We start from the raw sequence: 25,752 nt of genomic DNA, 5'->3' as shown, positions 1-25,752 counted from the left end.
ATAACGTTCCCTGCATCATCTGTCTTATATTTTTTACACTTTATGGTTAAGTTTTAAACTGCAAGGAAAGGCACTGATGGTAAGTTTGTTAATAAGCAAATGCTTTATTTTAACCCTTCAAAGACTGAGTACAGGCAACATATTATGCTTCAGAAATCAAAGATAGAACTACGCTAATAGACCATTTGCATGCATGCAATAAAATGGGAAAACGTCGACATAAACATCAATATAAACTGGAATATATAATATAGTGGTCAAAGTGAAAGTGGGGCATAAACAAAATGCATTTTGAATTCTAGAAAGGTGCAAACCAACTTGAAAAAGTGTTTTTTTTAATTTACAGGCCAAAGCAGAGAATTAAGACCCGCAGCACAATATACACCAACCATAGTTTGCTGTGCGGGGTGTGAAGTGGAGAAAACATTACCCAGTTAGCTATTTAAGTGCAATGTACGATGATAATTGCACAAGCTCCTTGGTAGTGGCTCTTTCTCTGTGTGGAAGAAGGGCATCAAATCTGTAGGCCCTATACAAAATCATTGTAATATGATCTCAGAACAAAATGTATAGACATGATGTCATTACGCAACCTGGTTAATGGCACATTTTTGGGATTTAACAATGACTCCAATGGTATTTGATCTCAAGGGAACTGTACTAATGTCTTCTGCGGAAACGGATCCCACTGCCTTCGTATCTTGAAATCTGAACAAATGTCCATGTTTCTGTCATTTTGTAGAAAAACAGAACAATATGTGTTTTAACCAGAATGAATTCAGTCTCTACATATAAAATTTTCATTCAATCAGCATCTTGGTGATAATTTACAGCTCTGCTTAATCCTGAGCTCTTTTCTTGCACCCCTGCGACTCCCCTCTCAGGAGCTTTTTGCTCCCTTCTTGTCCACGTTGATCTTAAGTTGGTTGATGACTGGCTCGATGTCGTCACTCTTGCGCGGCGCCTGGATGCACAGGATGCCGTCGTGAGAGAGGTTGACTTGCACCAGCAGGGGGTCCACGCCCATCGGTAAGATGTAGGTGCGGGTGAATTCCCGGCTGACAAAGCCATGCTGGTCCAGCCGCTGTGCATGCCGCCCGCTCACCTCAAGCAGGTTGTCTACGGTGCGCACACTCAGCTCGTCCGGCATGAACTGGCACACATCCAGCTGTACGCGATACCAGTGGTCCTCGTTGTCCACCTGTGAAAATCCCCGCTCCAGCTGCTTGTTGATGCGTGGGCGGATGTAGTACCCATGGAAAAGTGTGGGTGCCAGGAGGTCCTGGGGGGACAGGGCTGGATGGGCAGAAGAGTAAATGAGGAAACGTGGTTACCTAAACACTTTCAGCAGGAATCATTTTGACAGATTCCAGAAAACATCTGATTAATTAAAGGTTCCAATGAGTCACATTGATGAAATGATGTGTGTGTGACGTATGTGTCCTTGAAAAATGTTTATTTGAGATCCACAACATGGTAAGGTTATTTGGGGAATGGTTTACTCAAAGCTGTAGAGGTCAGGGGCTGACGCATAAACCCACGAGCATTCAGAGGCAGTCTGAATCCTCTGTGATATAAGATATGAAAATTGTACATTTTAAATGATGATAGGACATTTGAAAAGAGTAAAGAGTAAAAGTGTGAAAGTGTAAATTGTATTCGTCATTCACTTTGATGTATCTGTTGTGCAAATCGATCAGCTAGCACAAGTGGACGGTAAAACTATGATTTTTGAAAGAATGATAAAGATACAAGCACATCTCCATGAATTTTGTTATACCATTAAAATAAAAAAATCAGTCTGTGGCATGGTGCAGTTCACAATTTATTTTGGCACATTTAACAGTGGTTGAATTCCTTGCAACAGCATTTCAATGTTAACATTTCTAAAATGTATATTTAACACAAGCATCTATGCAGAAAAGTTATACAGAGTTCACAACTTTAGACTGCACTCACATAGTTGTAATTGCTGCTTAATGTCTATTGCATGCTTTAGGTTTATGGCTGGTGGATCCACAATGACAGGCAAGAGTTTTTAATAGTCATGTTTATGGAGGCCTTGGTTTCAATCCATCTCTGACAGTGTGTTTGGTTTATTTTTGAATCAAGGCGGGGGGGGACTCTCTTTCAGTTATGGTATTCTAAATGAAACCCATCCCTGTGGTTTCATGTCGCGCTGAAATTAAATTCCATGCTGCGTCATGGCGTTATGGGGATATGAGATTGAACTCAGCTCAGCTGGCCCATTTCAAAACACTCCAAAAGGGACGAGCCCCTCAGGAGAACTGTATAAATCATTCTCTGTCCAATTTGCTTTGTTAAATATGATTTGGCATGTCAACACTGCCCTGGTAAAGTCCCTCAATGTAGTTGCACAGTATCAGGTAATGTCAGCTTTAAAATACCAAAACATTCCCGTCATAACAAACGCTGTCTCTGGAATGAAATCCTCAACTTTTGACCTGCCCTCCACTCACCAGTTTGTCCTTCTGTCCTGCTTGGAAGTTGAGAGCTCAGGGACAAATGCATAGCTTATTCAAGGATGTCATCAGCTACAACCAGCCAATTGATAAGGTGGGAGCAGAAACAACACAGTGAAATATTTAGATAGCAATGCTCCTACCAGTCCAGCACATTCTGTATATGGCCTTGGCAAGCTGTGTTCATCACATAGTGATGCCTTCAATTGAAAAAGCAACAGACTAAAAAGAACTGTTTTTATTTGCAGATGTCACAGGATGGAACTCACCACTAGCTCAGCAATCGACACATCACAAATGACCCCCTAGCTCTCACCTAGCTCCATATTCCAATCACCAACTCATAGTTTCCCATTCTGCCTGCTTCAGGAGTGCTGGCAAGGCTGTCCTACCTTCTGCGAAGTTCTGATCGTAGATGCGGTGGGGAGAGCTCATCTCATAGTCCACGCTCATGGGGTAGGCGTGAGGTATTGTACGCTCTGCCATGCTAACAAGTAAAGACAGGAGACAATGCCAAGGGGCGGGAGACGAAGGACCAGAGAGACGAGTCTGCAGCTGTCCACAGAAACCCTGAGAAACAGAATGGAAGGAAAAAGAAGGCAGAGAGAGGGAGGGAGAGAGAGAGAGAGTGCGTGCTTGTGCCTCAGAGAGGAAGGGTGATAAAAGAGGGCTAGAAATAGCTCAGGACAGACCCTCCAATGAATAGCCCCCCTGAGTGAGGATATTTACAGAGAGCGAAACACCACTGAGGGGTTTAGGAGCGTCAAGTTTGATGAATTTAATGGGACCCAGGGGCCAGGTTTAGTCACTGCCTATTCCCTGAGACGGGCATGTGAACAGTGGACTCCCCATACTGACGCAAAACAGAGTCACACACCAGTGGGGGCCCGCGTAGCACAGCAGAACACTTGAGCAAATACTGCGCATATGCACATGTTTGCATGAATCTGTGTGCATATGCATGCAGGTGTATGTGTGTGTTTGCATGAGTCTGTATGCATATGTCATGGCTAGGCCAATGACAAACCACTTTTTTTCTCATTTCTCTTTTAGGTTCAGATTCCAGGCCGCAACAACACCACCAAGAGGAGTCAGAGATAAGTATAAAAATATATATAGTTTATGTCCTAATAGCAGACAAAAAATATTTATATCCTAAAAGAGATCTCAGAATAAAAATGAATAAACAGTCTTTCCCCAATACTATTTAAAAAACGAGTACAAAATGTCCAGAAACAAATGTCTTTTGCACGTGAATAAAACCACCAAAGTTCAAAGATCCACAAAGTCCAGTCCAAGCGCAGACAGAATCCAGTCCTTTCCTTGCAGGCTCCCGCAAAACGTCTGTGACCTCTCAATGACGTACCCGGAAACCCAGATCCTATTGGCCAGCAGACAAGGAACCGGTTAGGGGCAATGGTGGCATGATTCAAACAGGATCTCAGCCCCTATCACACATGCCACGCAAATTGCCCACTTTCCTTTGTGGAGTCTGCAGACTGCGATGGTGTTTTCTTAGGGCATCCGTCAGACAGCTCTGCACTCCCTGTTGGCATGCCACGCCAACTCCTGCTGACTAACACATAGACTGCGCCTGGTTGGGAGAAGGCACCCCTTACTCTCCCACAACAATCCAGCCCAACACACTTGCACCCAATAATAAAATATGTGCACTTCCGTCTATTTCCAGCAAGGAAGGAGCCCATCAACCGCGAACCATATCCGAGTCCGGACTTCAGGAGGTGGAGAGCAGGCACCAATCTCGCAGGCGGAGCGGCGGCTAGGAACTGCAGGGTCAACTTTCGTGATGTATGGCGCTTGACAGAGGGAAATCCCTCCGACCCCGGTCCATTTCTGTCTCTTTTTATGGGGTTCAGGAGCAGCTGACCAGCGAATGGCCTTGCAGACGTAATTAATGGTGGGAGTTCTCTAGATAGCATGACTACTGACGTACATTTGTTATTACAGCTCAAAATACAAATAAATGCAGAAAAAAACATCACACTGTACATCACTTTGTGCAGATAACAATCCTTGTGCAAAAGAAAACAAATCTCAAGTGACAATTTGTGGTACACTGCAAACATATGTGATCCACCGGTCAACATCTACCTTGTGACAACTTCAACCCCTTTTTTTTAGGTGGTCGTCCTGATCACCCATATTATAATAGCTTACACCTAAAGCCTACTCCTGGTACCTTTGGGGTCTCCTACCCTTGTTGTATTTGGGAGCATTTGATGGGGGCCTCACCTACGTCCATTTCTAACCCTGGGGGGTCCAGTTCAGGGACTCTACCTTGAACTTCATGCAACTGCCCGGGCCCCACTCCTTCCAGGGATGCTACTGGAGCTGTTGGAGGAATAGTTACAGGTAAGAATAATGGCCTACTCATACGCATACTATTGTTAGGGTTAACCTGATGCTCTGGCATTGGTGCATACTCTGCAGCTTCCCTGGGTCTGTATGGACATGGACATAGATTGTTGCGGTGGATAGTCTTCTCTGGGCCTGCTCTGCCCCTCTGGGCATATCTGGTACACTGGAAGGACAGGCTGCAACTGCTTCACAATGACAAAAGGTGTGGGTTACCAGCATGGTGCCAATTTCCCTTGATCATGTCTGTGAAAATTTTGAAGTAGGACCCTCTCTCTTGGAACTAGTGGGACATCATTACTGCGATGATCATACCTTCTCTTACCCCTTTTTTGTTGCTTCTGCGCCCGAACTGTAACTTGCCTATATGCACTTGCCTTGTTCTGGAGACAATTTGGGCACTCTGCTGCCCATTTGCGTACATCATTGCCCAGCCCTGGCCTGGGAGGTAGTTCCTCCGCAACACAGCCTCCATCCTGGCTGCACTCAAATGACCAGTGGCAGTGTGATAGCACTCCCACAAGGGCTTAGTGAAGGTGGCTGGGACAAAAATTTGTCTCAGTGCTTGCCCAGTGCAACATTCTTTTATTTCCCTTTGGAGGATTCCTTCTCTTACTCGCAGGTAATCCCAGTCTTGGAGGAGGCGGCGGACCGTGTAGGAGGCAGTCTGTCTGACTTCTTTAGCTGGTGGCCTTTCCTGTTGGAGCCAACCGCACAGCCTGTTGATGGACCATCCAGTCTTCATACTCAGAATCCAGTGAGCGGGTTACAGAGGCAACTTGCGCCTCTACTCCTTGCACAGCATCCGGTGGGCATCTGGACAAGACATCTGCATTTTTGTTAACAACACCTGGTCAATACTAATGGTGAATTGGAAATTAGCCAACTGAGCAACCCATCTTTGTTCAGTGGCTCCGAGACGGGCTGTATCATGGTGGACCAGGGAATTGTTATTAGTAAAGACAGTGAAAGATGCCCTCCACAGATAGTCTTTAAAGTTTTCAGTAACAGCCCATTTAAGGGCCAGTAATTCTAATTTGACAGAACTATAATTTTGATCATTCCTTTCAGTAGGGCAAAGGCTTCGGCTAGCATATGCTATGACGCTCTCCCGCGCGTCTTGCACCTGAGCAAGAACAGCCCCCAGACCTTCCAGGCATGCATCAGTATAGAGGTGAAAAGGCTTGGCGAAATCTGCAAAGGCTAGGATTGGGGCACTCTGCAATGCACTTTTCAGGTTATCGAAGGCGGTCTGGCATTCTTGGGTCCAGGCTACAGGTTGGTCCTTCTTACACGACAAAGCTGTTCCAACTAAGAGTGCATGCAGAGGTGCAGCTATCTTTGAAAAAGCCTGTAGTATCCCACAAACCCCAAGAATGACCTGACCCCTTGCAGTGTCTCTTGTGGCTTCCATTGTTGTACCACTCGCGTTTTCTCTGGATTGGTGGCAACTCCATCCCCACTGACCACATAACCTAGGTAGTAAACCTTCCTTTCTGGACCGTTTCGATTTGTAACTGGGAAAATTCGAGACTGGATTTCAAGTCTTTGAGGTCTGCGTGCAGTAATTCCAGTATTGAGAGTGTGTTGTTAATAGAATGGAGTACACTGACCTCGATTGTGGTTGTTTCATCCTCCGTCTTGGTAGACCATCTTGTCTTGGTTGTTTTTTGCTGGGTTTCGCTGCCATTATGCCAGGTTGTAAAAGTAGTCATCGATGAAGGAGAGCAGGTTATCCACAGTTGAAGAGTTAGGAAATCCAATGTCAGGAACAGTAAAAGTGATGAAAAAATATCCAGGCGAAAGTCTTGTTGCGGTGTTTCTGTTTGCCTAAAGTTTAGGAGGACGTCGCCATGTTAGGTCTCACCCGTTGTCTCGCGATGTTCACACACACGTCATCACGCACCCCTCGAAATAGCCATTGTCGGTAGTCAACCTTCCTTTGGAAACGTTACACTTACGGGGTTGAAGCTTCAGGCCATGTTTCCAAAGCTTTTCGAAGACTTACTCCAGTTGGACTGAAATGCTGTCAAAATCAGGAGAGAACACAATCACATCATCAAGGTATATAGTCATATATACTATATATAGAGTCATTCACCATGCTACTAAGACATCCTTGCATCAAGCGTTGGAAGGTCGCTGGGGCATTACAAAGCCCAAAGGGCATCCTGTCAAACTCATACAGACCAAGAGGGATTGTAAAAGCAGTCTTCTCATGGTCCTTGGGGTCGACTTCTACCTGCCAGCATCCACTGGCAAGGTTCAAGGTGGAGTACCAGCGGGCTTGCTTTAGGCAGGTAAGTGATTCCTCTATCCTTGGTAACGGGAAAGCATCTTTGTGTGTTAGGGCATTAAGCTTCCGATAATCCACGCAAAATCTACTGGAACCATCCTTCTTTCTTACGAGGACTATTGGTGCTGTCCAGGGACTGGAGTTCTTTCTCACCACTCCACTGTCAATCATGTATTGCAGTAGGGTTCGCAATCCAGGAAAGAGAGAGGGGGGAATAGGCCGATATCTCTCCCGACTAGGGGGCGCTGTATCTGTTGGGATTTGGTGTTGGACAGCACTCGTATGCCCAAAATCCTCATCATGGCTCCAAAGACTCCTCTCCAGTGCCACAACAGTTGGTCCATCCTCTGTTGTTGTGTTGGAGTCAGGCCCTCCCCTTACGGAACACACTGGGTGGTCAGCAGCCGTAGGCATCTGAGCATGCCAGACATCAGCTTCCACTACCCCGGCTCTGAAGGTGAAAGGATCAACTCCTTCTCTCCATGAACCTGCTGTGGAGAAACTTGGAAGACAGATGCCAGAGGGCACCTCTGGGGGACAACAATAGAGTAGGAGTTAATATTGCGGATCCTTATAAGCACCTTCCTGCCTTTGGCCCAGGCTAACGCTCTGGCCACTTGCCACTCTAACCCTTCCTCCACACCCTCCACCAGGACACAAGCCGGAGTCAGCTTTCAACTCTCCAGGATTTGGGCCCACAGGACCATCTCACTCTGTGCAGGTACCTCGATGGGTTGCTGATAAGCCAGTCTTGCCATACCTATATTGCCCTCAGCTGTCTCCTCCTGGGCCTCCTACTCCTCTTACTGCATACTGCAAAAGCCCTCTCTCATTCCCCTCTAGCATTTGCAGACACTGTGCCCCTAAATGCAGTAGGACCTGGATGCTCCCATTGGAACAGGGCCCTCCAACATTCTACAATTACGTTCATCATCATCATCAAAAATTCCCCTCTCTTTTCCAAGGCATTCATGCCTAACAATAACCACCCCCTTACCTGGAACCTTCACCCCCGCCTCTGCAAAGTCCAAGATGGCATATCCAGTGTATGGGATTCTCAAACCGTTGGCTGCCCTTAGGGAAAACCAGTTCAGGTCTTCCACTCCTTTGAGGGGTATATGACCCAGCCACTTCTGGAAGAAAGACTCGCACAACAGAGTTACTTGTGAGCCAGTACCTAAAATACAGGGTACCTTAACTCCCCCCACTTCCACTTCCACTCCAGGGCAGGGGCCTATTAAGTTGGGCTTTTGAGTGTCTTTCACTTCAGCTGTTCCCAGCTACTTGCCCGACAGTAACCAGGGGTTCTAGTTTAAAGGGCTTCTATCTGAACCCCCAGCTGGACTATGTCTCTGGACATGTCCAGGTCTACCACAAGCTCGACAGATAGGCCTACCCTGTTAATCCCTTTGAAATATCTGACCTTGTCGTGAGGAGGAGGGGTGCCTCCCTTGATGTATCTGGCCTCTCAGGGAGTCTCTCCTCTCTAGGCTAGGGCTCCAGGGCTCCACTGGGGGTAACTGTTGTTTAATCTCCTCCACTAAGGTTTTACTCAGAGTGGACAGCTGCTCCTGCATTTCCTGCCAGATTTCTGCCTTTATTGTCTCCTTCCATTTTTCTAGGTCCAACGTATTTTGTAGTGAGGGTAGGTGCGCCCTCACTCTGGATGAGCAAACTTGCTCCTCCCCTCAATTTTCTGCTTCCAGGGCTCAGGCCTCCACACATGCATTCGAAAAGGTAAGGTCAGGTTGCTGACGTACCAGCCACTGCATCTCCCTCTATACTACGCCAGCCCTCAGACCAAGGATCAGCTGGTCACGTGCTATGATCTCATCTTGTGCTGAGCCTTCTGGTTCCTGTTCCCTCCATCTGCAGAAACACTCACGCAAATAGAGGATGAAAGCACCCACACTTTCCTCCTCTAACTGCCTGCACTTAAAGAACTGGACCCGTAACTGGGCTAAGAAGGTGGATTTCCCATACAACGTCTTTAATTCACTTAAAATTAATCTATATGACTGCTTAATGGTTGAATCTAAAAGCATGACCTCCCTTTTTGCATCCCCCTCCAGAGCACCAATAATAAAATCTACTTTCTGATCCTCACTTACCCCTTGAGCCCCAAGCAAGGGTTCCATTTGCATGTGCCACTCTGCAAATTTAATTTGGCTACCCTCCCCTGAAAATTTGGGTATCCAAGGTACTCCCATAAACCAAGGCATAACCATTGTGTTTACTGTTGGTGTATTAGCCCTAATTATATTGGGGCTTTCCACATCTGCCATCTTAGCTGTGTTGTGCGGTAAGGGATCCTGCTGACTGCACCAAAATAAAAACATCACACTGTACATCACTTTGTGCAGATAACAACCCTCAAAGAAGAAAACAAAGAAAACAAATCTCAAGTGACAATTTGTGGTAGACTGCAAACATATGTGATCCACCAGTCAATATCCACCTTGTGACACATACACTATATGGACAAAAGTATTCAGATGCCTGACCATTACATTGTAATGACATTGTATTCAAATACATATACTTTAATATGGAGTTGGTCCCCCTTTTGCAGCTATAACAGCTTCCACTCTTCTTGGAAGGCTTTCCGCAAGATTTTGGAGTGTTTCTGTGGGAATTTGTGCCCATTCATTCTGTAGAGCATTTATGAGGTCAGGCACTGATGTTGGACAAGAAGGCCTGTCTCGCAATTTCCGTTCCAGTTCATCCCAAAGGTGCTCGATGGGGTTGAAGTCAGGGCTCTGTGCAGGCCAGTCAAGTTCTTCCACACCCAACTCATCACACCATGTCTTTATAGTCCTTGCTTTGTGCACTGGGGCACAGTCATGTTGGAATAGAAAAGGGCCTTCCCCAAACTGTTGCCACAAAGTTGGAAGCATAGCATTGTCCAAAATGTCTTGGTATGCTGAAGCATTAAGATTGCCCTTTCACTGGAGATAAGGGGCCTAGCCCAATCCCTGAAAAACAGGTGTGGCCAAATACTTTTGTCCATTACTTTTGTCCATTCTTCAACTCTCTGAAGCTTTGTAATGCAAAGAAGAAAGAGAAGACACAGATTAGTCCAGAAATAATCCAGGGTCCTATGATTTCCTGTTTGCATCACTGAGACTAGCCCATCTGACTCATTCCAATGAGATCCTCTGGGCATTGAAAATGAACAAATGGCTTTCCCTTGCTTTGCCATGACTGAGAAGTTCAGTGGCAGATTCTCTTTAACCCAACCCCCCAATTCTCCTCCCTGACACCTCCTCGATTTAGTGTCGAGTCTTGCCATGAAATGACCCCCTGCAAGCCTCAGAAAAATGTCTACTTGACTATTGTCTCTGATCAGTCTTAGAATGAAGGCTACCGAGTGTCATTCAGAGATGTAATAAAATCCCAGGGAAAGTATTTTGCTGGGCATTTATGCAGCCCTGCACTTGGGAAACCACTTTTTCTGAGGTCCATTTTCAAATGTCTCATAGATTTCAGTGTGAAATTACATTTCAGTATAATACAATAACTCTCAGGTAAAACAGTGAGCAGTGTAGCGGTAAGGGACAGGGCTCATAACACAAGGATTGCCAGTTATAGTCCCATGTGGGCCATTGTCACTGTACCCTGAGGCAAGGAACTCAACCTGAATTCCCTCAGTAAGTATCCAGCTGTATAAATGGATAACCAGTAAGATATTTAAGTTGCTCTGGAAAAGCAAGTCTGCTAGGTAAATATGTCATGTAATGATTCCCTTCAATATTTTTGTTCACTGTGCCTTCATTTCACTCAGATCACTTTAGTATACACAAGGAGAAAGATGAAAGAATTAGTCAAAAGGTGAGGACTCTACTGTCCAACTACTTCCTCAGCCGTAAGACACAAAAAAATGCTTGTGGCATGACATTCTGGGATGTTGGCCTGCCAGAAAAAGTGCTTTTTATCACGGAGATTGACTCTGTATAGAGCTCAGTCTCTGACAATGTCCAGCAAATAACATTCACGCCTTCCTTTCATCCCAATATGGCACCTTGCCCGGGGTCCCTGTAGACAAGACCGGATGGGGCAAGGGGACTGAGTCGAGGGGGGAACGCTGGAGCATGGTGATATTAATCCCCTGGCACAGGGGGCAGCCCTGTTTGTAGGCCAAGTCTCAGGAGTGGGGGCCAAACCTAAGAGCTGAGGCTATGGCTTTGACATCGGTATGTCCCATCCACAAACTCGAACAAACAAAAAAAAGTTTCCAGTTATGTGAGCAGAGGGACATCAGCACAATTCAAATCCCTAAAAATAATCCTGAGGTCTCTGCCTGAATGAAATCAGACCACCAGTTTAAACACATAAACGGGCAGAGAGAGAGAGAGGGAAAGAGATGGAGAGAGCGAGGGAGGGAACAGTGAGAGAAAAAAAACAGTTTACATCATTGTTCGAGAAAGATCAGTGGGAGAGTGCCCAGCTGGCACACATGCTGGCAGAAGTGGGTATAAATAAGTGAGCAGTGTGAAGGGGTAGCACTTTTTATACCCTTTTTATCAGCGCAGGCTCCAGCTCTTCAGGTCAGACACCATGGACGTCGCCATCCACCACCCCTGGTTCCGCCGCCCCCTCTTCCCTTCTTACCTTCCCAGCCGGATCTTTGACCAACACTTCGGGGAGCACATATCAGAAAACGAGCTGTTTGCACCCTTCCCCTCGCTCTACTACCCACGAGCCCCTTTCTTCCGCCTGCCCAGCTGGGTGGACAGTGGCCATTCAGAGGTGAGCATGGGACGGACATATGTATACACACACACATACACACACACACATACATAGGCATGCACACACCTAAAGTAAACACACACACATGCACACTTGAGTGAGTATACCAAATGAAGCCAACAGCAAGTGTACTTTTGTCCCCATATTGATAGTAGCATTACTGTCAAGAGGCATGCTGATGTTGTTTGAATTCTCCTAAGAGGGCACTTCACACAGACTTTCATTGGAAGCACTCAACAGCACTCATGTACAGAGGACCACCTACATACAACAGTTCCCCAGTATTAGGCATACCAACATGCAAAGATTTAATAGATTATCTTTACATTCAGACTCCTTATCTCTACATTTATTACAGTGTACTTTGCATGATGTCACACATTTATGAGGGTGCAGCTAAGGTAGGTTTATCTTTATTGTGTTAATGTTCTGGTGTCTATGTTTTTTTATGGCATGCGGAATGACAGACACAAAGCAAGGGACAGCTGTATCACTACTTGAAAACTGCACACACTAATCCATGGTTATTTTTATCTTATACAGTCACGGATGCCACTGATGTCAGTAATGATTCATTCTGTAACGTGATGCAATGAAAAGAATATTCAAGAATGCCTGTACCTCCTGGGGGTGAGGCTAACAGAGTAGTATCATAAGATTTATTTATTTGCATACTTCTTCTCTAGAGCAACTTAGCCACCATGAAACGATGTGAAAAATGCTTCTCATAGGATTGTCAACAAGATTAAGGGCATAGGTGCAGAATCACAATTCAGTGATTTAAAGTATCCCACTGAAATAGATAAACAATAGAAATAGGCAAACAATAGAAACTTTTTTTTCAGTGTGCATTAATTGCACATTGTCTAGTAAAAATGCTTTGTATCCACACTGTGGGTGTGACATAGGATAGCAGCATGGTAAGGAGTGGCCACTGTATAGGGACAAGCTGTTTACATGACAGGGTAAACACAGCCACTGCACTCTAACAGGCCGACGGGCTGACAGCTGACATGAAGAAGCCGCTGCTGCTCGAATCTGAGCTCGCTAGAGGCCACAGCAGCCACAAAGGCCACAGGCAATCCCTAACCAGAGGAATGGTATAAACACATGACAGTCTAGGAGCCCGAAACAAAGTGGAACACTACACTGAGGTGTCTGGGCCCAACCAGTTGAGCGTGCACCCAGACATAAACATGGAAACAAGCAAATGAGTTCACCAGGTGGTTATGACTGTTGGCAGGGCAGTGTCTTATAGCTAAATAACTCTAGGTATAATATGCCCATGAATGCTGTTGAGTTTTGCTTGCAGTGAAATGTATTTCATCCGGTCACAGTTCCTGTAAATGTCAGTTATATTTTCCACACTGTTCCATGGTCTTCAGCGTAGAGTCATATTCATATTGATGAATGTTTTCTTACTCTCAATCAAATATGATTATTTAATGCCACATTGGTATGTGGTTGTTTTACCCACTGAGACAAGTCAGCAATGTGAAAAGTACAAGGGCTGCAACAAAGGCAGAACAAGCTTCTGGCCCCAATCCTACCAGCTATAGGAGGCATTTGATCGAGCTTGCCTCTTGTGGACCCTGGCGTCTGAGCTATGGCTTGTTTTCTGTTAGATGCGAATGGAGAAGGACCGCTTCATGGTCAACCTGGATGTCAAGCACTTCTCCCCGGAGGAGCTGATGGTGAAGGTCAACGGCGAGTTTATTGAGGTTCACGCCAAGCATGAGGACCGCCAGGTAATGATGCCCTTTTTCTATCCCATCAATCACATGTGCATATCAGACTCTTAACAACGCAATGCAGTTTCATGCAGGAATCATGAAGAGTACATGCTGGAAATGAGTTAAATTATATAAAAATAACAGCACAATAAATGTAAAAAATATAAACTAAAAACGTACAGTGATATGGTAGAAAAGTAAGGCATAAGCTAAGTCTGAGCTAAGCAGTAGAGAATGATTTTTGATATGGTTATTGACAGTTTTGTTAGAGTTGTTCTTGAACATGTAAATAACCCCAAGGAAGCCCAAGGAACCAGTTCTCCCATGTTCTGTGTATTTCTCTCTTTTCATCTCACATCCCCATCACAAAACAGGACAGGTATTGTCTTGAGTGTTGAGTGTCAGTTGCACAAAACAAGCTGTATGCCATTGCCTTTGAAGACTGCATTGCAAAAGGTCTGAAGTAGCAAAGTTACCCTCTGATCGTTTGGCCAGCTAAATAAGGGCTTTACTGCTGGATGCTCAGCTGTGTGTTGTGCCATTAGGAAAGTGACACGTTTGGGATGGAGAATTTTGAACACAGAACTATGCCACTCTGCACCCAGTCCTGTGCCATTGGTTGTAATTGTGACATAAAAAGACAAGAGAATCAGGATGCCAGTTCACTGATTCCTTTGTGGAAGGTGTCGTTTAACAGGTTGTTTTAGTGTTCTGTGGAACAGCAGTGTTGACAGACAGTTACGAATTCCCTGTCTTGATTGTGTCTTCCCTCTGGGCAGGATGACCACGGCTTTGTGTCTCGAGAGTTCCTCAGAAAGTACAAGATCCCTGTGGGTGTGGACCCAAGCACAATCACTTCCTCCCTGTCCTCTGATGGTGTGCTCACCATCACTGCCCCCCGAAAGCTGGAAGATTTTCCGGAGCGCAGCATCCCCATCACTATTGATGACAAGCCCGCCGTGTCTGCACCACAGAAGAAGTAGGGCCGCTGGCCCTCAACCCCACCCCCTCAGCATTCACACCACTGTCCCTGCCCCCCTCTCATTCACAAGATAAGGCATCAATCTTGACCGCCAGTGCCCAGCCGTCAGAAATGGGGAATGCATTGATCAGGAAGGATGCAATGAAATGTTCATTGGAGATGGAAGGTTCAGAAAAAAGAGAAATAAATGTCTGTGCTTGGAAAGCAATTTAAAGTCCCATCTGCCACTCCTATGAAACATTTTGTAGCATGACTTCCTATTAAATACTGCCCAGCTGAGAGATGTACTTCACACGTAACTGCCTCATGAACAGATCTCTTGGGCTGCCACCATCTGATTAGAGCACTCAGAGCAACCTAGCTGGGGTATGCTGCAGAGACAAGAGACACTTTGCCTACTTTGCCTTTGACAGGGTCACAATCACCTCTTTGTACTTGAAACAGACGCACAGGGGTTCTCTGCTGGAACTGATCTAGATGCCAAGAAAGTAATATGATAGCAACACTCTGATGTCCATTGCTCTTAACAACAGTGTCACAATGAGACACCAAGGTATGAACACATGCTGAAGTGTCCATACCTACAGTAGCAATAAAGGGGCTGTAGGTTCCAGCTCTCCTCTATCGCTATCTACAGTAAGGGTAGTTATAGTCAGAAGCAAGCCTTGTTTTGCAGGTCAATTTTGATATCAGCTTGGAGGCATCAATGTCTGAAGTGTCTACCTCCCTCTCTTTCTCTATTAGCATAGTGTTGCTTTCTTACACGCCCTTTACGTAACTGCAAAGATAATGAATTAATCCAAATTATAGCAAATATATTTGGAATACATACCAAAATATAATGCACATATTTAAAAATATTTCAATTGTTTCCATTTTGATACAATGTGCTTACTTTTACGTTTATATTATTGAATGTATTGTAAAATAATATATCATCAAATATATTCAACAGTATATTCATAATGCGCACATGTGAAAATGGAAATGATTGAGATATACTCAAATATAGGCAGTATTTTTTGACATATATTCAAAAGCAGTCTTTATATTTTGGATTCCATGTATTACCTGACATACAGTATGTTAAATCCAGTACAGTGTGTTGCTTTTTCTTAGGGCATGCTCATCCACCTGCACCAAATGTAATTCCTGGAACAAAAAGACTTTGGTTTGGAAAGTATGGATGATGTAGGGGATAACAGCAAATAACTGAAGGACTGATGCTGTGGGGAGAGTGTGTCAAAATGTGGGATTCTGAGGCTTTAGGAACCAAAATTCACTCACAGAGGTCTGCATTCATGATGCATCTGTGTGAAGAAAAAGAAACAAAAACAACAAAAAATATATCCTTGTCAATCACAAATATTGCATGATGCAGAGTTTAAATAAAAAAATCAATTCTGAGGGTGTCAAATTGCACTTAGAGTGAGTTCTCAAAGAAGGCAGCAGAAATATTTTTCAAAAAGGCTCAGGATTAACTTGTTAAGTCCTTGATAAATCCTTAAGGAACTGCCTTCAAGCTGATTGGCCATTTAGCTTCAGCACTGGTTTTGCTCAAGAGGGCTTGTACCTGAGAGTCGACCATTGGATCTCACTACTTTCAGAACCAGGAAAGGGATGAATGGATGGGTTTTAATCAGGACTGCTCAAGTGCATCCCCAGACTCTGCTGGCTTTTGTCCTGCAGATGGAAGCTTTGTGTCCATTGTCTGGGCTGTTTGGGGAGTGTACCATCCTTCTTGGCTTTGTAGTAGCCATAAGTGACCACTGCCTGTCCTGTAACTTGGGAAGTTGGCATGTTGGTGCCAATACATGGCAGAGAAAACCAGGGTGAGAAGTCAATTGGTAAACAGGGGGGCTGTCCTATTCTTGAAAAGCAAACATTACTCCTATTAAAAAGGGGCATTTTCTTAGGCTGACAGGGGAATCTGGTAGAATCTGGTAGAAAGTGCTGCACAGCCAAGAAGGAGATGGGAAAGGAAAATATGTATTTGTATGAGATAAGTGCCAGGTCAGTCTGAGCACTTACCATCTGTGCCTGTTGGTGTCATAAGATTACTGTTTTGAGCATTCAGTATGTTGGGTTGTTTTAGGTCCCAGCATTTGGGGCATTTTCATCTGCTAGTTTTTCAGAGACAAAAACAAGATGGAGTATTGTAAAGTGTCACAAGGTGATGAACGGATCACATTCTTTGTGTAATGAGTGGACAGAGTCTTTAAAAAATAAACAGCCCTTTCCTTCTATGTTAGTGATGAGGTGATTAAAAATGTTGGGGGGAGGCTACCAGAGCTTGGATTTCATTGGTTAAGGGGTGGGGATGGGCTGTTTCTATCTAAAATAACTGGACCAGCATTGAAGGGGCTGGAGAACTGAGAGAATGCATTTAAGGGTATGGAGACTGGGTCAGACATATTTTTGTTGATCAGACTACGCATGCCTGCAGATGGCTCCATAGTTCACCTTGTATAATAATAAATATACCCTGACGTAGCTCTGATTGGCAATTGGTGGAGCTGTTTCACAGTAATGTCAGGATCTTTAAAGTAATGACTTCCCTGTGTTTGCCAAGCTCAATCCACTTAGATCAATGAGGGCTGCCCTTTGTGTGCATGCATGCTTGTGTGCATATGTGTGGTGTGTGCATATGTGTGTGTGTGTGTGTGTGTGTGTGTGTGTGTGTATGTATGTATGTGTGTGTGTGTGTGTGTGTGTGTGTGTGTGTGTGTGTGTGTGTGTGTGTGTGTGTGACTGTGTGCCTGGCTACAGTATTACCTCTACGTCTCTTCAGCAGGATTCATTGGAGGGGCTTTTTCTCAGTATGAGGACTGGAGTTCATCCCTGACATCCTTGGGCCATTTCACGCTGGTCATCAGCTGCCCATCCAGTTCCTTCTCCTAAGGGGCTGGTACCCTGCCCACAGACTGGCCACAGGAGGAAAGTGGCCCAGTGATTTCCAGGAGTGTAGTTACCATGACTCTGTGAACTCCAGTTTCACAGTGTCTCTTTCACCAGTCAAAGAGCTGCCTTGAAAAAGGGAAGAGTTCTGAAATTCTTTAAGCTTTTGCTTAAAGGCCATACAGCCTTGAACACAAGCCGGATAGAAGGTCACCAGGGATATGTTCCTCCTTGAGGAGCCAAAGGATCACATCGTACAATCTTACAGGTTTTTACACTCAGATATACCAGCATCCATTCTCCCCAAAACACCTTAAAGGGGAGGTAAGCAAATCTGTAAGCCATATGAGAGCGTACAAGGAAGTTCAAAGACATTGTGTTCCTTGAAAACCCACACTGAAATTTGTGAAAACACTGAAATCTGACACCTTTCCCCTCTCTAAGAGTGTGATAACCACTTACTTTACACTCAGCATTATGCAGGTGTCTCAAAGATGCCAGTACCATTTCACTGAATGAGAAATCTGGGTCTGGGCATGTGAAGGGAGGTGAGTGGTGGTCAAAACCAACCATCTTCCCAGTTTCTGCTCTCACTGTTTTGAATTGTTATTCATTGCTTCATAATCATACATTCCTGACAATCCATAGGACTAAGTTCTGTATTAACTCACTGATTCAACAAATTTGTAATAGTAATCATCATAACAACTAATAAAGTGCTCCAAAGACAGGGTGCAACTGTGTCCTCTTCACTGCTTGAGCTGTATGATCTGTCTGGATTTTGTCTCACTCTGTATTCAAGTTTCGTTTTCAAATTAAAGTATTATGATGGGGAAATTTTTCTTCCTGTAATGAGACCATATTAGAGGTATGTTAATGAATGGACCATGCATATAAGCTATCATGTATCTTTTCAATTATCACTCAAGGACCAGACCAATGGAAAATGCTGTTTAAGGACACATCATGAGTTCATCCTAACTCATCTGAGAATGTGTGCACCACCACTGCTGGAGACTAGGAGCCCAGAGATAAGAGTATCATGAAAGTGCACTAGAATCATTTAAACCCCCTCTTCTGTCCAGGCTGTGCATTGAACAAAAACTGCAGATGCTGCTACAGATGCATTTGTAGTCACTAACAGCTAACATCCAGAAAACTAAAACTCTCATCAGAGCACTACTGACTGATGCATCACTTCATAGTTTACTGATGATCTAAAGATGGAAGATGGCAGGAGCTTGCTAAATATGTGCCATGTTATACTACGACTGGGATTTCAGTAAGGGGTATTAGTAGATGTTTGAGCAACAAAATAAAAAGTATGTGGGTCTCTATTATAAGTGGGTGCATCTGACACCACCACATCATAATATTTTGAAATTAGAATGCTCTGGTAATCAGCCTTAGTTGAAGTGTTCACAGTGCACTCTCAGCGCACTGACCTTGTACACTCCAGAGAGAGTTCATAAATGACCGGTGTGTACTTAGACCTCCGAGAGTGGATCTACCACAATCAAAAACCTGTTACCTGGATAGGACCTAATCTCAAGCCATGTGAAGAAAAAATGAACAAGGACAAATCAGGAGTTACAGTAGGCTGATGGTTACTGCAGCAGTCAGTAAGTTGAGTGAAGGATTAACTTTACCAAGAGGAAGGTGGGTGGAGACCTAATTTGGTGGCTCAGTCACACACCCCACTGAGAGTATCCGAGGGGTACCTTGCATGTCACCCACACCTTCACCATTTGCAATTGTGTGGTTTCTGAAATCTAATCTGTAAGAGGAATTTGGAATGCACTTGGTGTGCAGTGGTTTCAGTTCAGGCTGATGTCCTGGGAAAGGACATAGGACATCTCCTAAACCCTGTAGCAGCACAGAAACAGATTCAGAGCCCTCCACAGTAGAGCTACACACGCAAAATTACATTGAAGAACATTTCAGAATGTTTTCAATGTGCTGCTTTAATGAAAATGGATTGAACACATTAAACAATGTGACTAATAAATTAACATAACAATTTTTGGAGGCAACTTACCAGCAGTGTAAGGACGCACTGCATCCTTGTTGTAGACTGTAGAATACGTTGTTTCAAAGTAGTGAGAGTACTATCAATGGAGAAGAGGCAAAGATCAGGGAGAAAAATGTGTTTAACATGCGATATAAGGTGCGTGTATATTACTGCAGCACAGCTAACCTCAAGATCAGGCTGGCAATATTCACCTGAGAAGGTAGGGGGTGGCACCAGAACATGTGGCAAATGTCAAAGTGCTGCTCGGACCAGCTGCCCATGACAGTGGCTGTTGAGTAGGCATCCTCATTGGTGGAGCAATGCCAGCCATACTGACAGAACTTTGTCTTTGCTGGGGTTCTGCCACACCTCCCCCTGTCCAGATAATACTACTACTAATAATAATAATAATTATTATTATTATTATTATTACTAACCAATTAAGAGTGATTTTCAAAGCATGTAATAGCTACAATATATTTAATATAGGTCAAACTGTAGAATAAAATGGTAAATGTATATTTACAATTACAACCTAGATACTTTAGACAACATTTAAAAAATACTATACAAAGGAATATATGAATATAAAGAAATCAGTCTTATGTGAGTTATTGATCATCATCATGAGAACAGAATCATTCTGTTAACTAAACATACCTTTATTCGAAATAAGCAATACACTTACAAGAATCATATTGGGCTCATTCACAACATGTAGTACGCTACGATACTCAGTGAAGTGCATTGGTGCAATATAAGCTAATAAAGAAGGACAAGATGACAAATTGCATTGCAATTAATCTCATATCTTACCTTAATTATTCCAGTACTTGATACATAAAATATTTTAAGAAGAAAAAGCTGCGCAGTTTAATTAAAGGTCTGGATAGGGGAAGAATAAAAGCAGCTTTCCGCTAATGAAAAACGCTGCCGCTTCTGTCTCACAGGTTTCTTATACGACAAACCAAAAAGCTGAGAAAATGGACATTTCACAGTCTGCTCTTAAGATTCTGCCAAACAGGACGAAAATCACGAAGAGTGAAAAAACTCAAGAGAGGGGAGGCACTTGTTTCCACTGAGCAAGTCTAAGATCAAACAGTGACTGAACAGCGCCCATCACTGCGGAGAAAACTATAAAATATTTATGCACATCAAAACATTCATTAATGTACGAGTTAATTTAAGGACAGCGCCATGGCATTGTATCTTACGGAACAACATGAAACATATTATTATTCTCATTTTATTTAATGACGGAGTGTATAAAAAGCCTGCACATTGAAATGCGTTTCCCATGTCTGACGAATTAGCTAAGGACAAGTCTGAATTAAATATGAGAAAACCTTATTAAAAACATACGCCTACATTCCTTTGCCGGGGCATTCATTTCATTTCTTTTAAGAACCTGGTTATTAAAAATGAAGTTGTCCTAGACAGATGTGATACATATTAACAGAATAGCGTAACCTAAATTATAACTAAAAAATAAATCAAGTGATTTTACGGTTTAGGGTGAGCTGAACAGTTGCCATGGTCAAATGATGACTTTGAATGGTAGCGTCATACATAACAAAGGAATGTGCACTTACTGCGATTAGCTGTGGTGTGGCACTATCCATATAGATTTAAATCAGTATGCACGGAAACAGTTTTCACCTCACCTCTAGGTTGGGTTTCAGTTTATTGATTTATTAAGCGCTGTAATAAACCAGGGGCGAACTCAGGCAGTTAATGGTTACACCAACACGGTTTGGTCCAATTTTATTATATTTTCCCAAATGTAGCTGGTAGAAATGTTTGACATGATTTTTACAGAGATACTTCCATTAAAGAAGCAAACTTACCCTGTATTTTTTCAGCCGGTCGGAGGAGAATGTCAAATATCACGTTGCAGCATGATCCTCCGTTGCCTTGCGCGTTTCCTTGGTTACGGTATGCCTTTGTTTGAGGTAGGTAGTAGGCTACGCTTAACTTGCGCATAATTTCAACACAGAGAAGTTCCGTCCAAATATATTGGTAAAAGATCTGAAAAGCCTGTAATCTATCCAACTCAGACATCTATGGAAATAAACGATATATTCTTGTGACATGGGTTGTATTATTAACATCATTGTCACCCTTAACTAGTTTTTTAAACTGATGCGCTGATATAGAAGCTGAAGCAAAGGAGGCAGCATGAAACGCTCGTGAAACATTAAACTTTCAACAGATTTTACTGACACCTTGACCAACAATGCAGAAAACAAAACGGAGGCATGTTATATTGAGAGCTGCATTTTGATGTTTATTCCAGCCGGACAGCAACAGAGCAACAATGCTCAGCAGACTATACTTTAGCTAGACGGAAGACTGAGACGGAAGACGGAATACGTGTTTTTCCACCCCAACAGAAGGTTGGTTTAAAGAAATACTTGTTAATATTGCGTGTTTATACACATGGAATAGGTTGACAAATTGTAAGTGATCACTTTATGCTCTCAAATTTATATAACATCAAGGTAACTTTGAAGCATCTGGTTAGTTAGCAGGACTTCGGTGAAGTTCGTTGCGACTCAGCAGCATTAGCAGCTACGCTCGTTCATCAGTAACAGAAAAAGTCCCATTTCTGTCAGGAAAAAAAAAGATCATGATGAAACGAGAGATGGGTATGGTGTTTCCTCTACACAATTTTCATCTATATAGGGTGTCCTCAAAAACACGTACGTCAGTTTTGACCTCCACTGTCGCTGGCATCAATGCGTGTGTTTCCTCCACCACACTGCTCGGGAAATACCCAAGACGCGCCTCCTGTTCGCCGTAGTAGGAGCCTTGGACCTGCAGTGGAACCGTGGACATGTGGTGTTTACAGACAACAGCATTAGAGGATAAGCCACGAGGGATAACCTTTCCCCCAAAATCTGAGGGATCATTGCAGAGAAAAGAGGATGAATCCCGCCGGGTTTTACTTAACTAATACCAATTCTGGTGAACTGACAAAACAGTGCACTTTTACCACCTTCAAAATAACATAGCCCAAACATAGTCCGGTTACATACATCAAATTCGTTCACACACCTTCACAAATTCGTTAAGCTAAATAGAAGTATTTCCTCTCAAACTAATATACTATATTAGTGAGCTTAGTAAGGCTGGCTGGCTGTCTGCTGATCAGACAACAATATGACTATTAAACTGTCTTCAGGAATGTTCACAAAATAGAACTGAAAAATAATTATGTCTAATCATTTAACATGTCGCCTTATTGGCTCTCAGTTGTTTTCTGTGGACTGTACAGATTTCCGGATAGTGTACAATAAGGTAACTACAGTTGGGAAAGCAAGGCTTAGTGAGCCCAGAATGGATGGAAATGCCATGTGCTGTCAATGATTTACCAGCTTGGACCAAGTGCAGTGTTTTGTTGTTGATCTGTCGAGAGTCTTTTGACTGCTTCATATAAATGTTTGACAGCATAAGGTAGCTTAAAACCTAGCTCCATGCTCCAGGCAGAAGTTACATGTTACGGTGGAACTCAGACCAGTTTGCTGTTTAGAGTATTATTAAAGTTAGATTTGTGGTTCAGGGAATAAGGTACACGTAGGGGCACCTTCTGCCTCGAGCCAGCTTCTGTAATAACTGCCCTTCGCTTTGTGATGAGGAGACTCACACTGCCAGCCCAGAACAGGTTTCCACGGTCCTTAAGCATGGCGTAAACATAGATGACCTGACCCTGGCGAATAGGGATGAAGCGACAGTCCTGAGGGTAAAAATCCTCCAGGGCGCGGGCGATGAGTATAGGATCTAAAGCACAAACAGACAGGGTTAGAGACTCTAAGGTAACAGATGCAAAAGCCAACATCCCTGGTTCTTCGTCTATATCTTCCTCATCAGTTTTGATGTTATTTTACTTAGCTTTTACATCCAACTCAGAAAAGTCACAGATTTAAAACACAAATCATGTCACAGGTTGGGAACATTCTGAGCTGCTTTAGAAGGTGGGAATTTTACACAATTCCCAGTTTCAGAGAAAAACAAACTCCGTAACAGAAACTACCCCTTGACGATTGGATGCCACTGATAGAAGACTGAAAATATTGCTATCAGCCAGTGTTAATTTTGGAAGCTGATTTTGATTTAGTCTTAGTCTTAGTCTTTTGATTAAAATGCATATTAGTTTTTGTCACATTTAAGTCTTTTAAATTATTATTAGTTTCAGTCTAGTTTTAGTCAACGAAAACTATAGAAGACTTAGTCTAATTTTAGGCAAATGCTTTTTTTGTCACATTTTAGCCAATTTGCATTGTTTTTTATTAAATCATTACAATGACCTTTCATCAAGCACACAGATGTTCTTAAGCCAGCTACATTCCTTAGGTTTTCTTCTCAGGACCAGGGACTCGTAGCTGTAGCCTACAGTTTATGCATTTAATAATACAGTTACCTCCAAGGACGTAACACATGCACTGCATGCTGTATAAAGATGTAATATGTGTCTTTTGCACTGTGGAAGGAATATTGCTTATTCTTTGGCGGTTTGTCAAATAAATCTGACATTTATTTAAAAATATTCTTTTGCATTCGGTTGTTTATCATTGCAGTGCAAATGACAAAAAACAACTACAACGAAGTAGTATACTCAGCGCATATAACCTACCCACAATGTAAGACAAAGTCAGTGCAAATACAGTATAATTAAGTCACTTATATGTTTGGAATAGTAGTGCAAATAACCATCAAGGACATACTATAGTGCTGGACAAATAAGGAACACGAGACTTAATGACAAGGGCATTGTCACTGTGCATCTGGAACATAGCATTAGTAGTAGTCTCACCCAGAACTGAGTCGAGCAAAACTCAGGCAGGCTATTATCAGAGCAGTGCTTCTCACTTGCGGTTACCACATTCTCACTAGGATTAGCGTGAGTGAAAGCGGACACAGTAACACAACCTAAATAGTATAATATTTACATGAAAACAATCCAAGATTATGCTAATGGTTATGAATTTACAGTACCTCTACAACACAAGCATAATAGGACACTGTAGGCTACACTAGCTGACCTGTAAACAATCAGTGCCAACGATCGCTATTGCGGTGGCAAGCTAACCTAAACACTAACAAGTAACATATTGGCCACTGCTTCATTTTCAATACTGTTCCTAACGACAAAGTGAAAAAAGACAATATTTCCACTGACTTTGTCTTACAGTGTAGGACTTAGCTCAGAACAACACTAGCATTGCTGGATATGCTAGTTATAAGCTTGCTAACTTGCCAATACCGAATGGCCGAAACGAGAGTGAGCGCCATTTCTATTTATGCTGTACAGTGGGGAAGAGTCCAAATTAAGGAGCAGTCCAGCTGGCTAGAACAAGGAACATTGACTTAGTAGGTTGTCCATGTAATGTTAACATTCATCCTGCAACTTACCTACTGATATGCACAATTAACGTTAACAAGTCGAGTGAATAAGAAAAGATAGCCGTCTGCTTTTAGTTAACAGTCAATAACCCTTTAAGTTGATTTTGGTAGTTATAGAACTTACTCTATCATATATTTCTGGTTGGTGCGCATTCAAATGCCTCGATGTATGTACTGTTTTCCCCACCAATTTTGTACCCGCACGGTCTGCATTGTGTTTCATTGTCAACAGCACTAGTGAGCGATATAGATATAGTTTCTCCATAAATCGGGTTTTTTTTCCTTTTCCAAGTGCTCCATTGGCAGGGCAGCACAACCTGGACCTGTATATCAACCAATCATAAGCATGCGAGTGCCTGCACATTATTTGATTAAAAAAATAATAATAATAATCTCACCTTAATGGTGAAAACTTTGGAAGAGGGTGCTACTCACGGCTGCAATCCGCATCTGCACACAGCTTCTTGTCGGAGAGTTTGGGCATCTGTCGCCCTGCATGCAGGACGAGGGGCAACACACAGCACAGTGCCAGGAGCAGCAGGAATATACGGTGCTCCATTTTCTGTTGCTCAAGCAGTCTGTGTCCAAGGAGGGAGAGCGCAGAGGAGAGACTTTAGGCAATCACCCCCTGCTAATGGCTCTCTGTCCCTCTCTTGCTCCCTCTCTCTTTCGTGCACACACACACACACACACACACAGCTCCTTGTTCCGGTCCCCTCCCAGGTTTGATCTACACCATATTCTGGGAGAAACAGGGCCAAGAGTTGCTCAGAGTCATTCTAGATCATGTGGCTGGCACTTCCAACACATTTGGCTGA

General features: G+C 43.4%; 4 protein-coding genes across 4 annotated transcripts; 1 reads left to right on the top strand and 3 right to left on the bottom strand.

Annotated features, from left to right (window-relative positions):
- Positions 1-213: 213 nt before the first annotated feature.
- On the bottom strand, positions 214-3,133 carry hspb2 (heat shock protein, alpha-crystallin-related, b2). Its single transcript, XM_036525632.1, has 2 exons — positions 2,876-3,133; positions 214-1,296 (listed from the first exon to the last, which is right to left on the bottom strand). The coding sequence occupies exons 1-2, from the start codon at positions 2,967-2,969 to the stop codon at positions 881-883; spliced, it is 510 nt and encodes a 169-aa protein (XP_036381525.1). The 5' UTR covers positions 2,970-3,133; the 3' UTR covers positions 214-880.
- Positions 3,134-11,572: 8,439 nt separating this feature from the next.
- On the top strand, positions 11,573-15,461 carry cryabb (crystallin, alpha B, b). Its single transcript, XM_036524961.1, has 3 exons — positions 11,573-11,904; positions 13,533-13,655; positions 14,420-15,461. Exons 1-3 carry the CDS (start codon positions 11,713-11,715, stop codon positions 14,621-14,623), a joined length of 519 nt encoding a protein of 172 aa, XP_036380854.1. The 5' UTR covers positions 11,573-11,712; the 3' UTR covers positions 14,624-15,461.
- Positions 15,462-19,285: 3,824 nt separating this feature from the next.
- On the bottom strand, positions 19,286-20,921 carry c3h11orf1 (chromosome 3 C11orf1 homolog). The gene is given in 5 exon segments (XM_036523192.1): positions 19,286-19,386; positions 19,559-19,628; positions 19,744-19,876; positions 19,878-19,926; positions 20,900-20,921. Coding segments are annotated over 5 exon segments (318 nt in total). The 3' UTR covers positions 19,286-19,342.
- Positions 20,922-21,772: 851 nt separating this feature from the next.
- On the bottom strand, positions 21,773-25,602 carry mia (MIA SH3 domain containing). The gene is made up of 4 exons (XM_036525645.1): positions 25,370-25,602; positions 23,178-23,311; positions 22,238-22,348; positions 21,773-22,139 (listed from the first exon to the last, which is right to left on the bottom strand). Exons 1-4 carry the CDS (start codon positions 25,491-25,493, stop codon positions 22,116-22,118), a joined length of 393 nt encoding a protein of 130 aa, XP_036381538.1. The 5' UTR covers positions 25,494-25,602; the 3' UTR covers positions 21,773-22,115.
- Positions 25,603-25,752: the final 150 nt, after the last annotated feature.

Source organism: Megalops cyprinoides, chromosome 3 (assembly GCF_013368585.1).
Source record: "Megalops cyprinoides isolate fMegCyp1 chromosome 3, fMegCyp1.pri, whole genome shotgun sequence".
NCBI lineage: Eukaryota > Metazoa > Chordata > Actinopteri > Elopiformes > Megalopidae > Megalops > Megalops cyprinoides.
This window is presented reverse-complemented; position numbering and strand designations above follow the sequence as displayed.

Coding starts and splice junctions, on each gene's coding strand:
- cryabb (XM_036524961.1), top strand. CDS start 11,713: ATGGACGTCGCCATCCACCACCCCTGGTTCCGCCGCCCCCTCTTCCCT. Junction 11,905..13,532: donor TGGACAGTGGCCATTCAGAG/GTGAGCATGGGA, acceptor GTTTTCTGTTAG/ATGCGAATGGAGAAGGACCG. Junction 13,656..14,419: donor CCAAGCATGAGGACCGCCAG/GTAATGATGCCC, acceptor CCCTCTGGGCAG/GATGACCACGGCTTTGTGTC.
- hspb2 (XM_036525632.1), bottom strand. CDS start 2,969: ATGGCAGAGCGTACAATACCTCACGCCTACCCCATGAGCGTGGACTAT. Junction 1,297..2,875: donor CGATCAGAACTTCGCAGAAG/GTAGGACAGCCT, acceptor CTGCCCATCCAG/CCCTGTCCCCCCAGGACCTC.
- mia (XM_036525645.1), bottom strand. CDS start 25,493: ATGGAGCACCGTATATTCCTGCTGCTCCTGGCACTGTGCTGTGTGTTG. Junction 22,349..23,177: donor ACCTGTTCTGGGCTGGCAGT/GTGAGTCTCCTC, acceptor GTTCCACTGCAG/GTCCAAGGCTCCTACTACGG. Junction 22,140..22,237: donor CAGTGGAGGTCAAAACTGAC/GTACGTGTTTTT, acceptor TTTTCCTGACAG/AAATGGGACTTTTTCTGTTA.